Here is a 16,235-nt window from a genome sequence, read left to right on the forward strand (position 1 = left end):
GATTCCGTCTCGCCACATTTGAAGGCAGGAGGCTCACTGAGGCACACGACGCTCGCTGTTGCTGCTCTTTCTTCCTGGTCAAGTGCTCCTTCCTCCATTAGACTTTTTGATGAGGCTTCTTTGATGCTTTTCAAATCCCACACGGGATCTATGGCAACGGCCCATCATTCCCTCCCATTATTTCGCCGGCCCACTCCAGATCGCCCAACTCACTATTTTCCGAGTGGGTTCTCGGGCTTGGAAGATTTTCGGGCGCCACCGTGCCGCTCGGAGGAGGCAAAAAAGAAGTGACAGCGTCTCTTATGTAAGATCTGAGTTGGGGCAATGAGATGTGTGGGGTGGGGTGGCGAGGGGCGAAGTCCTTTTGATGAGTTATGATGAAGCATTCGCCGCTCCACCACGGTCCGATTCGCATGGCCGGCGAATTAGTATGGAAATATTTTGTGTGGACGCAACGAAGCACGACACGGCACGCTCACACACTTACTTCCTGGTCCCGCCAGATGGCTGGTGGCGTTTTCTTTTTTTGTTTTTTTTTGGGTGGGGTGGGGGTGTACTATGACAATTAGAGTACAAGTCACACACACACACACACACACACACACACCATCATCCCCTTTCAGTAAAGCTTCGAGCGCCACATCGCCATGCAACATGCTTTTACAGTAATGCCTTGCTAAACACGCATTTCTAATTGGAACACATTCATTTTATTCACTCCACTGTGGCTGCTTAGAGCGCCTCATTGTCTGCCATGAGAGAAGCGGAAAAGTGAGGAGGCGGAGGGGGCGGGGGTGTTTTATTTTTATATAGTTTTTTCTCAGACTGACTTGACAGCTAATGTGAACCGGAGATTCGAGCCGATGTGGTCGTTTAAGAGCGCCTTAAGTCAGCCCTGAGTGTGCGGACATCTCATAGCGAAGGCGGAACAGCAAGGGGGAGCGCCTTGTTGTTGCGGTTGGATATCGGCCTTCAATCGAATCGATTTCCGCCCCTTACACACGTCGTTGTGTTTAGGCATAAGGAAGATGCTAGATGAGTAGCTTCCCTTTGAGCAAGTCATCGTAGAGATATTGGATTGACAGTTGAGGAGGGTGTGGTTTAGTGATAGACCGATTATCGGCCGAACCGATTATCGGCATCTGCCTTTTTTTTTTTTTTAACTTTCAAGGCCGATAAATTAAAAGCTGATTTATTTTGGCTTGCTGCAGCACACTTCTCTCTCTCTCTGGCGTGCTCGTGGCCTTGCCTGCAGAAGCAGATTGGCCCGCCCACCGCACCATCTGATTGGGTCCTTGTGCTGCAGGTTGCAGCCAATCGGTAAACTGCCTGTTTGCTTTTTCTTTTTTTGCTTGATGTGCCTTCACAGTACAAAATCGTTCTGTACATGCGGCAAACAACAAATTTTTTTCAACATACAAAACTGCGGCTTATAGTCTGGTGCGGCTTGGATATGGTTTTTTTTTTTCTTTTTTTTTTCTTTTTTTTTCTCTCCAGAGTTGCTGTGACTTATAGTCCGGAAAATACGATAAGTCAAATTTTGGAGTTTTTAATTTTCCGAATTTTAACGCCATTTTACCCCCCTTTCTCTTTTTTTTTCCAACAAAAGAATATCGGCTTTAAATATCAGTTATCGGCCGCCATGACTACTAATATTGGTATCAGCCCTGAAAAAAGCATATCGGTCTATCTCTAATGTGCTTACAGCGCATTCTACTTGATTTTATATCGATATTGTCTTCTTTTCCCTTTTAGATGTGTCTGGCATGTATACCTCACCATTTTTTAAGTGCACGGCTTGCAGTATATGGAGGGGGGGGGGCATAATAAAAGACCCCGTTGTTGTTGTTGTTGTCATTGCATCTCAGTTGGCCTCAATGAGCCCGACCGGCCTTGGAGTGGCCTGTGTAGGTTCTGAAGCGACGTTGCGTAATGCCCGACGGCCCTCCCACTCACAGGAGCTGCAGCCTGCTGATGCGCCGCTTCTCGGCGAGCTCGCTTTTAGCGCGGCGAACGGGCTCTGGTCAGCACGAATTGTTTCTCGCTGCGCTTAATTTACTCCCACCTGTTGTTCTTATGTGGGCTGGCTTCTCGCCTCGCGTTTGCAGCGACAAGGAGGGGGCGGCGCACGTCTGTAGGTGGACTGAAGCCGAGTGACGGACGGATTGAGCTGAAGAGTGTGCCACTCTTCCGTCCTCCCTCCCCGCTTTGATTACTTCTCTTTCTCAATGACTCCGGCGTTTCCATAGCAATAAGCATCCTTCGCAACAGGAACCAAGATGAATCACCTGTAAATTCTTGCGGTTTGTCTGAATAGAAGCGCTCTTTATTGCTTCCCTGCATTGCATCTCCGTAATTATTCTCACACAAGGATCGTCGAATCTCCGTCCGTTGCCTTAAATGCGCATCGAGGAGGAATGAGGATTGCACTCGAATGATGAATCCTTTGCGATCATTCCGAATCTGACTTTGTTTTTTTTTTTCTGCCGCACATCATATGTTCAGAGTAGTAATTAGGAGAAGAAATGAGGTACTGTTATATATTTCCGAATATTTATGAATAATGGGTTAGTTTGAGCAACAGGTGGACTTTTTTTTCTCGACATTGCTGTAAGTTGCAAAGCTTGCTACAATCAGTATTGCGCAAGATTTGATCGGTCAAACTTCAAAACTGAAAAAATGACAAAAGATACCTGATTTTTTTTTTTTTTAAATCCGTGTAAAAAAATGATGTAAAGTCCTCTCGGATTCCAATTTTGATCGCTGTCAGAAATTAATAAATAAAAATAATAAATAAATAAAAATAATAAAATTCCTAATTTCCCATGAAAGTTTTGCGCTTCTTCAACGGTCCGAGTTGAAAAAAATGAGACTTCCTGTTGACGTGCCAGCTCATCAAAGTAGCAGAATGCACTTGACTGCTTTTGAGTCCAAAGTCGTTCTTTTTGCACCATCAGCAACCTAACAAGCCATCGAAAATAGCCGTTGTCGTCGTGCTGGCTTGACTGCGGAAGGGACTCCAGACATTTTTTTTTTTTTGTGTGCGTTGAAACGGTGTCACCGTGTGGGTATAATGAAAGACAAATACTTTGTAGTAACAAGGAGGTTTTACGATCCACTCCAGGAGAGTCGATTCCCTCCGCCGTCTCGTGAGACTCGTAAGCGGACTTAATTGCTCTTCAGCGCTGTCCTCCGGCTCGCTCTAATTGGTTGCCTCTTTCTTTTATTTGGAGATGCGCGCCGTAAAACTGCTGAAAGCCCCGATGCTATGCAAACACATTTGACTGTACTCGCCTCGTCGTTAGCTGCTTCATTAGCCGACTGCTTCCGCGCTTTTCTTTGCAGTTTAAAGAGACTTTGGACGTGCAAATCCAATTTTCAGGCGACGGCAGCGATTGCACACGGGATGGACAAGATAGTCACTTAGATTTTATTCAGGCGAAATGTAAAAGTCAATAAAGTAGAGACGAGTGATAGGATTTTGACCCCCCCCAAAAACAAATGGCGTCGCCAGAATATGTGCAACCGTGATGTTTATTGTGCAGCCCTTCCAAAGTGCAACACAGTGAAAAGTCCCCAAAAAGTCCAAAACCCCAAAAAGTGACAATATAGTCATTTACAAAAATAAAGGGTGTCTATCTATATATTTACAAAAGCACTGAATGGAATTCGACCACAACTACCATGTCAGCTACGTTGCAAAATGCGTCACTGTCTCGCTCTCCAGTACGACCTTCACTGCAGCACCTCTCATCCTCCCTCTTTCCAAACAATGATTTGCCCCTCCCCTTGGGCATCAGCTGACAGAATTGTCGCGCGAAACAAACAGATTTAAGAAACGCGGAAGCTCCCCCGCTGTTTGGTCTTTCTCTATGTCGTGTCTGTCTGCCCCGCGTCTCGTGACTGGTGAGTGTTAAACTGAACGTGCGCGCGTGTGTGTGTCCATGTATGCTTCCATTCTTAATAAAACCCTCGGTCGCTCTATTAAAACTGTGACTGACGTGGTGCCAGGTGGCTGCGTATGTATTAAACGGGATGGAATTGAAAGCATCAGTATGGGAATGTGCGGTGCATGCGTGTGCGCAATTGCCCCCCCCCGGGACCATGCTGTACCGTCCTTCTTGACGGAGCTGCTCCGTCACAGCTTTTTTCAGGGCGGATGCCGATACCGATTATTAGTCGTCATGGAGGCCGATAACCGATATTTGAAGCCGATATTAATTTCTAGAAAAAATGAGGTCAAATGGTGTCCAAATTTTCAAAAAGAAAAAAACTCCAAAACTTGACTTAGTTTAAACACCTTTAAGTACGTGTTTATTAAACTAGTAGTGTTTTGGTTTAGTTTTTTTTTTTAATCTTATCCTTGTTGTAGTAGACTGACATCCAAATTTTGCAAAGTCTGTGGCTTTATCTTCTTCTGCTAGCGGGACCTCTCCTGTAGTGCGTGTGACTCGAAGTAAAAAGCAAACGGGTCGCTTACTGCCTTCTTACTCAGCTGGTGCTGTGGGCGGGCCGGTCTGCTTCTGCAGGCAGGGCCGCCAGCACATCAAAGAGAAGTTCCGAAATAAACCAGCTTTTAATTTATCGACCTTGAAAGTAAAAAAACAAAACAAAAAAAAAACGCAGATGCCGATAATTGTCAAAATGCCAAATATTGGCCCCGATATTCGGCCCGGATGATAATCGGTTTCTCGCTAGTCACTGAATTGACCTACGGATGTTGAATGTGAAGGTGCTCAGGAGCAAAAGCAGCCCCACCCCCGTCTCGTGAATACGTTTGGGCGTCATGTGAAATTGCAGCGTCGGATCAATCCAGAGGCGAGCCCGCTGGGAATAATCGCGCTACACGAAGTATTGCGGACAATTCAAGTGGAGGTTAAAAAAAAAAAAAAAGAGACTCGAGGCAGCATCGGGATGGATTTCTCCAAGCGAGTGTCTGTGAAGGCGCCGACATGTTTTCCAGCGCTTTCCGTCAATGGACTTTCAGGATGTTTGGCAAGGCCTGGTGTGCTCAGATGTAATCTGGCGAGCTTGTTGAATGGCTTCAAGGTCTCTAGTAGGCCGATAGAGACATTTGGTAGAAGAGAATCGAGAGGCTCGTCACGTTATGTGTGCATTCCTCCACCAAGGTTGTTTAGGTAACAAAAGAAAAAAGTGGAACGGTAATTGGAGAAACATTTTTGTTAACGGAATAAAAGAAAAAACAAAATACGTTAATCATATTCACTTCATTAAACAATATTTCGTGACTTTTTTTTTTTTTTGCCTCCCACTCGACAAATATATTAAAATAACAAAAATTGACTTTGCCGCCGCGGAATTTAAATAACTTCTTCAGATTCAAATGGCAGCTTCAAATTAAAAAGGCGTACGATTGATGAATAGATGGAGATTGTTTAGGACATTTTCAAAATAGAAATGATGACTTTTTAATCATGAATATGTTGCAAAATAAATGAAGAAATATACATGAATAAAATAAGACAAAAACTACCAGGAAGCATTTTCAAAAAATTAAAAAACAAAAAACAAACTTGCTCAAAAAACAAATGAAAACTATCGGAATTTAAAAAGTCAAATCAAAGCGGAGTAACTCGAACGAAAATTCCCAAACTATCATAAGCGTGTCCTTCACTTAGTTAACGCTTTTTATTTTGATCTCACTTTTCCCAGAAGACTCACAAAATGCTTTTCATGAAACGCCTGTACAATAACCCAAGACGAATAATCATCAAAGTCTTTGCCTGATTGGATTCCACGGCACCGCTGTACGTTTTGTTTCCGTCTTTTAAACGCCATGAAATGTTGCCAGAGTGAACGCTTGTTTCAAAATGCCAAACAATGCATCCATTATTCCCCCGTGGCACGCTTTGGCACTCAGCATTGGAAATATGCAAATGGTTCTTCCAGTGTTGGGCTGTCTGCTTCACGCGTGTGTGTGTGTCCAATTTTCAGTGTGCGGCGACATCCACGGGCAGTTCTTTGACCTGATGAAGCTCTTCGAAGTGGGCGGCTCCCCAGCATCCACACGCTACCTTTTCCTGGGGGACTACGTCGACAGAGGGTATTTCAGTATTGAAGTGAGTGGTGTTGGGCTTTTTTTTTTTTTTTTTTTTTTTGCCGCGCCGCATTTTCATACCAGCGGCCTTCAGTTAACCGACGTAATCTGCCTTTTAATAGCACCGCTATCAGGAAAAGTACAGAAACTCGACAGAATTGAATTTATAAAGCACTTTAAGTCAGCAGGATGGGAAGGAAAATTCAAGAAATTGGGCCTCACATCAACAGACAAAACTTTCTTGCTCAGCAGGACATAGATTTATTTATTTATTTATTTTTTTAATCAAGCAGGTCGCCATATTCACCTGCAGTCCAAAGAAACACAACCAAATGAAGAGAATTGAGGGCGGGAATAAATGAAAACAATTGAATGGAATAAAAATGTGAATTTGGGTTGCCAATGTAGGTCAGTGCTTCTGATGATGTGAAATTAAAAAAGAAAAAAAAAAGTAAGTAGCTGCCTGCTTCTGGGCTCCCCAGAAAAAGTGTCACAATGTATTTTTAGAACGTGACGTGGTTCCGGCGCACGTCTTCAATAGTTCTCCTCCTTCCGTTTTGAGATTTGCTCAATCAAATTTGTCACGTTTGCCAAACGTTTTGCGTGCTTGCCGAGCGTAATGCTTGAAGTCTTCACTGCCTTTTTGTTGTTGTTTGCCCACAGTGTGTGCTGTACTTGTGGGCCTTAAAGATCCTCTACCCCAAAACGCTTTTTTTGCTGCGTGGGAACCACGAATGTAGACATTTAACAGAGTATTTCACATTTAAGCAGGAATGTAAGTTGGTTCGCCGATCAACGTTGTCCCATTTTCCCCGTGGGCTTGTTTGACTTGCCGTTTTTGTTTGTTTTTTTTTCTCCCCTCCTCCCGCCACGCCCTCCCTCTCTCTTCCAGGTAGAATTAAGTATTCCGAGAGGGTGTATGACGCGTGCATGGACGCCTTCGACTGCCTTCCCCTGGCTGCACTTATGAACCAGCAGTTCCTCTGTGTACACGGAGGACTTTCTCCCGAAATCACGAATCTTGACGACATCAGGAAAGTATGTGGCCGATTTGAGCCTTTCTTTTTTTTTTTTTTTTTTCCCCTCCTTTGCCTGTGTGTGTTTTACTAGTGGGCGAACATACTTGAGGGAAAGCAACTGTGGCGAGAACGCTCTTAAATGCTGCTCGGGCACACTGAATCTTTGCGCTAATTCAAAGAGCTCGACGACCCGGTTGCCGTTATCGGACTAATTCAATCATTGCAAATGGATGGTGGGCGTCTAATCAGAGAGCATGCGTCACGAATCCGACCATATTCGAGTGTCCATCACGGGACAGACGCGGTCATCTGCCAACAACCTCTCCTTTTGCTCAAAGCGACGCGCAACGTCGCGAATCGCGGCCGAAACGACTCAAAGGGACAAGACGGAGCCGTTTGATCTTTTGTCATTCGGATGCTTGTGTTTCCATCGTTGCCATGACGACCATAGATCCGTAGTGCGGCATGATGCGACGCGTTTGTCGCGCTCAATGGCTTCAAAATGAATTGCCGGCGTCCACGCCAAAGTCAGTTTTAAAGTCCAAATATTTTTGTTCAATAATGTGTTCTCTGAACACAGTATTCTGATTCATGTTGCATTTGTGAAATATGAATGAAGCCGAAAAATCCACCTCAGGGGGCGGCCATTTTGTTCTGCCACTTGCCGGCGACTGAAAATGACATCACAGTGCCTCAGGGCTCGGGTGACGAGCGTCACGGCGGCTCAACTTTTTTTTTCGGGTTTGCTCGTGTGGCGTTCGCAAGCCGAGCCGTTGGGCCTGTGATTTCATTTTCGGCTGACTCGGCAAGATGGACGCCCCCCCACCCCGCCGCCCCTTGAGATGGGGAATGTCCAGATTTGCTGACATCCACTCTTTCTGTTCGCAGCTAGACAGATTCAAAGAGCCTCCAGCGTACGGCCCCATGTGCGATCTGCTGTGGTCCGACCCACTGGAAGACTTTGGGAACGAGAAGAGCCAGGAGCATTTCACACATAACACCGTCCGAGGCTGTTCCTACTTTTACAGGTCGGTGTCATGAATAATGAGAAGAGGCCCGGTGGAACACGTTATTGCCTTGCCGACCTGAGATTGTCTTGTGACATCTTGTCTCGTTTACTCATGTGTCGTCATTGTTTTTCCTTAACCAAGCAAAAACATTTTGTCGCCGATGGAATTTTAAGGAGGATACTTGAGTACAAAAATATTCAATAACTGCAACCCTGCAGCTGGAGTATTGTCAGATACATGAAGTCAAGTGTATATGGAAACAAAAAACATTGAGAATCAGAATCATACTTGGCATGTAACGATTCACTCAAGCCCGGTTTGATTCAATTTTTGATTTTGATTTCCCGATTTTGATTCGTTTACATTTTTGGGTCACGTTTTTTTAAAAAATGAGTAACTAATTTTAATTTTTTAATTTCATTACAAAAAAAAAATTGAAATCAAATGAATCATTTTGAGTGTTTATCTACATTTTTATCTTATCAGTGTTTTGTTAGTGTCGGAACTAAACATGAAAATAGATAAATAAATGAGGCTGTTATAATTGCAAATCATTTTGTGATCAGAATTTCCACATTGATTCTTTTATATATTTTTTTTTACATCGATGCACATTTTAAGAAGTTTAAATCGATTTTACATGGATTTTCGATTAATCGTTAAATTCCTAATAAATTCTAATAATTGTATGGGGTGTAGTATTTAAAAAAAAAAGAAAAAAGATGCAGCAAGTCATCCGTTATTGGTGGAAAAAAACAGTTACGGTGCATCCTGAGCTAACATATAAAGCAAAACTGTATTAAGCTTTACCGTATTATACCCAGACTAAATATTTGAGCCTACATCAAGCATCATCCATCTGCCCCTTCTTGCCAAATTTTCATCTCTTACGTCCTCATATTGTTGATCCTGTAAAGTCGCAGAGCCGAGTGTGACGCTCGCGAGACGCTCGGCAGGATTTATGTAGCCCACATTAGCTTGGATGGAGTGAAGTCAGTGAGCAAAGGCAAGAAATGCAAGAAGCGAGCCCGGCTGAGGCCGCCACAGAATGTAATGAGCTGGCACGTCGCCACCAGGCGCAGCCCAGCCCTCCCTTGCTAATGCGTTCAGCAGTCCCCGCCGTTCATTACGGCCTGAGTGATGCTTCCTTGGCTGTGGCGGGCCTGCGGCGAGCCAGCACAAGCAGTCACAAATGCCTCCGGTGGCCAAGTATGCATTTTCTTCTGCGGTCGGCTAATCTTGCGGATAGCCTTTACACATTCCGTTTTGGTGATGACGTCATGCCGCGTTTCTGGTCAAGGATGGCAAATGGTGCTCTACATTTAGGGGCAAGAGCGAAAATGTGTAAGAAGCGTTTAGGCGTGTGTGTTTTTGTCATTTGGGCACAATTTGCTCGATTCACATGAACAATTAATTTATTTTCTTCTGTTGATGGTGAAGGTGTTCATTTTTGTTTTCAGGCTCTTTTTTTTGTACTTTTACTCAATGAATGGTGTTTAGGTATCAGTACTTTATTATTTAGTATTTTATTTTTTATTTTATTTCTTTTTTAATTTAATTAAATTTGATTTTATTTTATTTATTTTATTATTTTTATTTATTTTTTAATTTAAGTTTATTTTATTTTATTTCTTTATTTTATTTTATTTGATTTTCACAAGTGTCTTTTCTTAAGTACAAAGTAAGACACGTGGTATGGACGCTCCAACATTTTGTAATTCACTCCTTGGCTCGCTTTAACAAGTCTCAGCATTTTTTTTTTTTTTTTTGCTGATCCATTACGAGCTCAATATTCCACTCATGATGTGGAAAACTATTCCCGATCGAGTTGGCGGTTGAAGAGTTAAATGAAGGTTTTTTTTTTTTTTTTTTGCTCTCTCCCCTCTGACTGTATCAGCGTGAGGATAAAACACACTCAAACACTGCCAGCCAATGTTTTGTTTTTTTTTGTTATATTTCCCTCTCTCACTTCACCAAACTGTGACTCATTTGTCTCACTTGACATTTACGCTTACATTTAAAATAAAACCCACTTTTTGAAAGTGTCCCCTTTGGTTGCACGCTACAAGATGACTGTTGTCGCCTTTACACTTTGACTGTTTTATATTTCCTGTGATGTGCTTCAGTCTGCCTTGTCTTGATGTGCGAATTAACTGACGGTATTTCTTTTTTTTTTGTCTTTTCTGCTGCAGCTACCCTGCTGTTTGCGACTTCCTACATCACAATAATTTATTATCTATCATCCGGGCCCATGAAGCGCAGGATGCCGGGTGAGTTGTGCGCGTCTTTCCTCATCATGTGATGGCGGCTTTGCTCGCTGGCGTTTGACAAAATGAAAATGCAGCCAGCATGGAGAGGAAGGCCGCTGCGACGAGAGCGCCTCATGTCGATGGCGTTGGAAGTGAAGCGACGCGGCGCTTACGATCACTCAGCATCATTTCTTCTTCCTCGTCACACTTATTTTTGTCACCCAAGATTCAGATTATTATTATTTTTCGTCCAATCAGATTGATTGATCAGATGTTACCCACCTAAGACCTTCTGATTGCTTAGTGCGAGCCCATATATTTTTCAAGACCGATATCGATTATTAGTATCGATAACCAATATTTGAAGCCGATATTCATTTGTTGAAAAAAAGGGTTCAAATGGTGTCAAAATTTGGAAAAACAGCAACTCCAACACCTGATTTAGTTGAATTGCCTTGAAGCACATGTTTATGAAACAACATTAGTGATTTACAACATGTTGAAGCTATTTTAGATCTTGAAAAAATAGTCAATTTCGTTTTAAAAGTCTAGAGTGCAAGGAGCCCCCAGGCTCGGCTGCATTTCTTATGGTTGAATGAAAACAAACATCTCTTTCAAGTTTACGACGGCAAATAGTTTTCTTTTAGTTGTGAGTTGTAGTAGACTGACATTATGAAAATTTCTGCAAAGTCTGTTGCCTGTTGCCTCCTGTAGTGCGTGTGACTCGAGGTGAAAAAGCAGGCAGCTTACTGATTGGCCACAACCCACTCCACAAGGAGCCAATCAGATGGTGCTGTGGGCGGGCCAATCTGCTTCTGCAGGCGAGGCCACCAGCACAGAGAGAGAGAGAGAAGTGTGCTGCAGCGAACCAAAATAAACCAGCTTTTGATTTATTGGCCTTAAAAGTTAAGAAAAATAAATAAATAAAAAAATAAGGGCCAATATAACTATTGTTCTATCACTAATATTAGCATTGTTAAACCAATCCGCAGTTTCGAATTCCTCCTCGCCGGCTGGCTGGCCCACAACAATAATGACAGCCTGGCAACGCCCAAGTACCAACTGCTTGGCGCACCACTGTTGAAATCTGATTTAACAGCCTGTATTTTTTGGATCCAAAAGAAATTCTGCCCCCTCGGCGCTTTTACGATCCAATATTGAAGCTGTTGACTTACTCATTCTTTTTTTTTTTTTTAAATGGTCTGCGGAGCGCTCTTGTTTATCGTTTCCCGCCCGTAACGTGGTCACATGGGACACCTCTCCACACATGAGGCTGGCGCCCCGGGGGACGAGGACACCCGCTATTCGGTCGCATTTGCTTTGAAAGTGCTGCAATCTTCAAAAAAAAAAACAAGTAAGAAAGAAACGAAAGTTGCTGCGAGAGTGCGATAGTGCATAAATCATCCGCAGCTCGAGAATACAATCATGCGCCAAGCCCAGTCGCCACCGACTCCTTGAATTTGAGAGTTGCAAGTGAGCCACGCTTGTGTTTGCTTGTGATGACTTCACATGCAGAAAGTGAGGACAGGGATTTGATTCCCCGGGCGCCGCCCAGCCCGCTTGCCTACGCGTCACCTTACCACACAAACACGCCAGCGTCTCCGTAAAAAAACAGGAGCGCCACGCTAATCATATCCCGAAGGGGAAGCCACTTTGATTCCGAGTCAACTCATCGTCACGTCTTGTCTTTGTTCGCCAGCTATCGCATGTACAGAAAGAGTCAGACCACTGGCTTCCCGTCCCTTATCACCATCTTCTCTGCACCCAACTACCTTGACGTCTACAACAACAAAGGTAAGACCAGGTTTGGGAAGACACTGTGAGAAGCACGACACCCGATTTATTCCTGGTATAATATGAGGAAAAAAAAGGACTTCATTCGGGAAAGTATGTCCTGTTTATGCGATATATCGCAATCACACAGCTTTTAAGGGGAGGAGTAATAGTTTTGCTCTTGTGTTATTGGCTCCATGTGGAGTTTGAGTTCTTTTGAGTTTTTATTTTGAATTTTTTTTAATTCAGTTTGTTTTATTTAGTTTTCACATTTCTATATTTTTTAAATGTTTGATTTGATCTTTTATTAGTTTTAGTGTGTTAGTTTTATTTGCTGAGAGCAAGATTTAATATTTACAAAGACATTTATTTTCAGTTACTTTTATAAACTTTCCGGAGTTTTTTTTTAATCATTTTTGTTTTTATTTATTTATTTTTTTTTTCAAATAAATTGTTATTTTCCTAGTTTTCGTAAACTATAACAAGCTTGGTAGGTTTTTGCAGTGCCAGTCAAAAGTTTCAAAACACGTTCAACATGAAATGGTCTGAAACACATCAAGAGGTCCAAACAATTATTGCTTGAACATTTTTTTTTGTTTCAAATAATTCCATCAATATTGCTTCATTGTGTTGATAATTTGAGTATTAATCTAAAAAATTTAAATCATGAAAAATATCACTGAATTACAGGGTATTTCCAAACTTTTGACTGGTACTGTACTTTAAAAAAAAGAAAAAAGTTACATCATCATTTATTGTACATGATTTAACGGACCCCCAAGCTTCATCAGTTTGGAGGGTCCTGTTGATGCCTCTCTAATCACTCATGTGGATTTTCTCCACTGATTGAACCAAGCACGCCTCAGTAATGAATCTCGCCTGCTCCGAGCATCTCGCCCAGCCCAGCGAGCACGGCCGGTGATTGATGGCCAATCAAGTGTGCACATAAATCTGGAAAGGGGGGGGGGGGGGGCGGCATCGGTAGGTTCCATCAATCCGGCGCCGGCAGTCGGCCCCATGAACCAATGAGACTTTTTTTTTTTCTCGGTACGAGGTGGTGGCGCATTGCCTGTCAAGAAAGCGCAGGCGGCAGCGCACAACAAGTTGCGTGATTATGCTCACGCACACGCACTGAGGTGGCCCTCGATCCCACGGCCAGTTCGGCACCAATCAATGTTTAGCAAAAAAAAAAAAAAAAGAATAATTCTGCTCACTGCAGTTGCTGAATATTTAATATGTGCAGGTTGCAACAGATGTGTTTTAGGAGTAAAATCGTCTTTTGCTCCGACCAACCAATCAGAAGCCGTCAAACTGCTGACATGATTGTGGGCCGGCTAATTTGGAAATGTGGTTGCTTCAAGGAACAGTTGCTCACATATTTCAGATTTTCAACACACAAAGGCTGAAATCGGATTGGACCAAAAAATAAACTGCTGCAGCGAGAAATGCAAACATATGACGTGAGTAAACGAGCTCAACATAGCGGAACGACCGAACACGATTGGATGGGACTGATATTATAATTGAAGTTGTTAATGTTCTGTACTTCCGTGCTTCAGTTGTGGTTTGCACTCTCTGGCTTTTGAAGTGACTGCAATGGGTGTGTGTGTGTGTGTGTGTTGAGGGGTAGGAGAGTTGGCAATATTGCTTGTGGTTTCAAATGAATGGAATGTTTTCTGCTGGATGGTTATTGAGTGCACCCGAAAGCCAACAACCCTTTAATGGTTTTGCTGCTTGGCTGTAATAAAAGCAAAATATCGCAAAGGTTTCCCGCGCCAAGAGCGACAATAAAAAAATAAAATAAAAAAAAAAAACCACGGATCGCTATCGCAGTCTTCGGGCTCGATTTGTCCGAGCTTACGTCAGCGCGAAAAAAAAAAAGCCTTCTTCCTCTCGTGTGTTTGCAAGCGAGATCGGACTGATGGAGCTGAAGTGCGGTCCGAGTGAGCCCCTTCCTGGCGTGTTATCATTTGGCTGGGCGGCAGGTACGCTTGAAGGGGGTTCATTCCAGGCAGCCCCCCCCCCGTGACAGAGGAGAATTCCCTGCTACAGATGCCGGCCCATCTGTTCGCACTCTGGCCATTAGCAGGCTTCCCTTCCGTTTCCTGCAGCCATCCTTCTCCATTTTTTATTTATTGATATATTTTTTTTTTATTCTCCACCCGCTGCGTCACACAAACATGAAGAACAATGTTGCGCAGGGGATAGCGACTGGATCAAGTCTTTCTCCGCACCCCGTTGATATTAATCGTGCCTGTAAGGACATTTCACCCTGACGTCGCGCGGAGTACGATTTTATCGCTCAAATGCTGTTAATCAGTAATTATTTGTTCAACAATTCTTTTCATTTTTTTTAAAAATGGAGGATTGGTAACAAATAAATGTCAATATCTCATATCTCAATGTTGTTAAAAATGTGCTCGAAACAGGAAGTGGACGCACACGATTTGAATGAAGTCGCGGGCCAGATCTGGCCCCCGGGCCTTGAGTTTGACACCGGTCTTACAATTATGTGTGCCATCCACTCCATTTTTCATCAGGTTTCTATGAATTTGTTTAAAGATACAGAGGCAAACAAAGCAGAACTTTTTGGGAGTATTTTTGGCGTCTTTCCTTCCGTTCGTTGGTGGAACTGCTCGCAGTCGTCTTCACCACACCTCCGTGTTTTGTTATTCTTGAGCTGACACTTGAGGAGCCAAAGACACTCAAAACAGTTCTATCAATCTTGAAATGTTCCTCGCCAGATGCAAATAGACGACATGGCCGCTCTCATTTCACGTGATGGATAATCGCCATTCGTTCCCAGTTGACTTCGTCGGTCTCGACCCGGCGACTTTAAGAACCGCGCGGCGCAACCCGATCCAAGAGGCGACGCGCATTAAGTCAGGCCATGATGTTGGGAATCTCCGCGGATCTCACAGCAGCGGCATTAACAGCGGCCGTTGCCGGGGAAACAAGCTGGAGGCACTCCCAAATAAATAATGAATGAGCAGGCGTGGCCTCTCGCTGTTGCCATGGCAGCGGTCTGGGCATCAGCTCCCCCAACTGACCGCCACCGCACTGCACTCAGCTCGTCGCTGTCGGCTCAGCAGAGACACCTCGTGGCTGATATATGGCCTTAAATTGAGCAAGCGCGGGCCCTCCTACGGAGAAGTGACATTTGTTTTTACAACATCGGGGCGCGTTTGTTTTGTGCGGCGCAGCTTGTCGGGGAGGTTGGCGTTCCTTTAAAGGGAATGTGCCTTGAGGGAGCGCTGACCTTAACGTCTGCCTCCTCACCAGCGTCCGCGGCTGCGTTCAATCAAGCGCCGCCTCGATGACGCTCACGCTTCATGTCGTGTTTATGCAGCGGCGACCCACGAGCGCCGTCGCTTTCCCGCGTGCGGCCCAACGCGGGAAAACAAAAGTTAGCGAACCTTTTGGGCCGTATTCATCGTTCAGAGAATGTCGGCGTTCGTATTGCGGGTCATCAGCGTGGATGCGGTCCGGACGCAATTGGCGAGATTTGAAACGCCGTCCAGAAAATATTTTATGCCTGAAGTCCTCGAATGCTTTAAACACAGCGTTGCCATGGTTACCGGGAACAAGTTGCGTAGTTACTCCACTGACTGTAAAAGTAATGCGCTATATAAATAATAATAATAATAATATTGGAATTGTAACTGTGTTCAGTTACGGATTGTTTGATTTTAAAAGTAACTCAGTTCGATTACAAGTTCAGCAGGTGCCAGCAATGCCGCTTAACATGAAATTGACGACTTAATTGGAAATACATTTTGAACAGAAATGGTTCCTTTCCTTTTCTGACTTTAAGTCTTCGAGACTTCATGTAACAAAAATATTTTTGAAGTCAGTCTTAACATTTAGAATGTACATTGTTTTATGAATTACATTTGGGGACCCCACGGAGCCATTTGTGGGATCTTCTTCTTACGCTTGAATCATCCATTTTTTTTGACATGGTGGTTTTGTTTTTGAAGCTCAATAACACTTTGTCGACAGCACAGAATGCCTACTTTTTTTTTTTTTTAGCCAACTCAAAATAGCGACTGTATTTCCTGCTTGTCAACGTGAATCTCTTGACTTCCTCGCTTGTGGTCCAAACGCGACGTCTCGCTCTCAGCCA

The 16,235-nt window shown here is 43.7% G+C and overlaps 1 protein-coding gene across 3 annotated transcripts in view; it reads left to right on the top strand.

Annotated features, from left to right (window-relative positions):
- Positions 1 to 16,235, top strand: part of LOC148339150 (protein phosphatase 3 catalytic subunit alpha) — a 52,050-nt gene that overhangs the window by 23,703 nt on the left and 12,112 nt on the right. For all 3 annotated transcript variants that reach the window (XM_088292352.1, XM_088292354.1, XM_088292355.1), the window contains exons 3-8: positions 5,956 to 6,080; positions 6,722 to 6,833; positions 6,951 to 7,096; positions 7,966 to 8,105; positions 10,280 to 10,357; positions 12,036 to 12,130. In XM_088292352.1, coding sequence (XP_088148478.1) covers positions 5,956 to 6,080; positions 6,722 to 6,833; positions 6,951 to 7,096; positions 7,966 to 8,105; positions 10,280 to 10,357; positions 12,036 to 12,130 — 696 coding nt within the window. The remainder of the gene's footprint in view (positions 1 to 5,955; positions 6,081 to 6,721; positions 6,834 to 6,950; positions 7,097 to 7,965; positions 8,106 to 10,279; positions 10,358 to 12,035; positions 12,131 to 16,235) is intronic.

This window comes from Idiotropiscis lumnitzeri, chromosome 4 (assembly GCF_059441095.1).
Source record: "Idiotropiscis lumnitzeri isolate Australia: NSW breed Sydney's pygmy pipehorse chromosome 4, RoL_Ilum_1.0, whole genome shotgun sequence".
NCBI lineage: Eukaryota > Metazoa > Chordata > Actinopteri > Syngnathiformes > Syngnathidae > Idiotropiscis > Idiotropiscis lumnitzeri.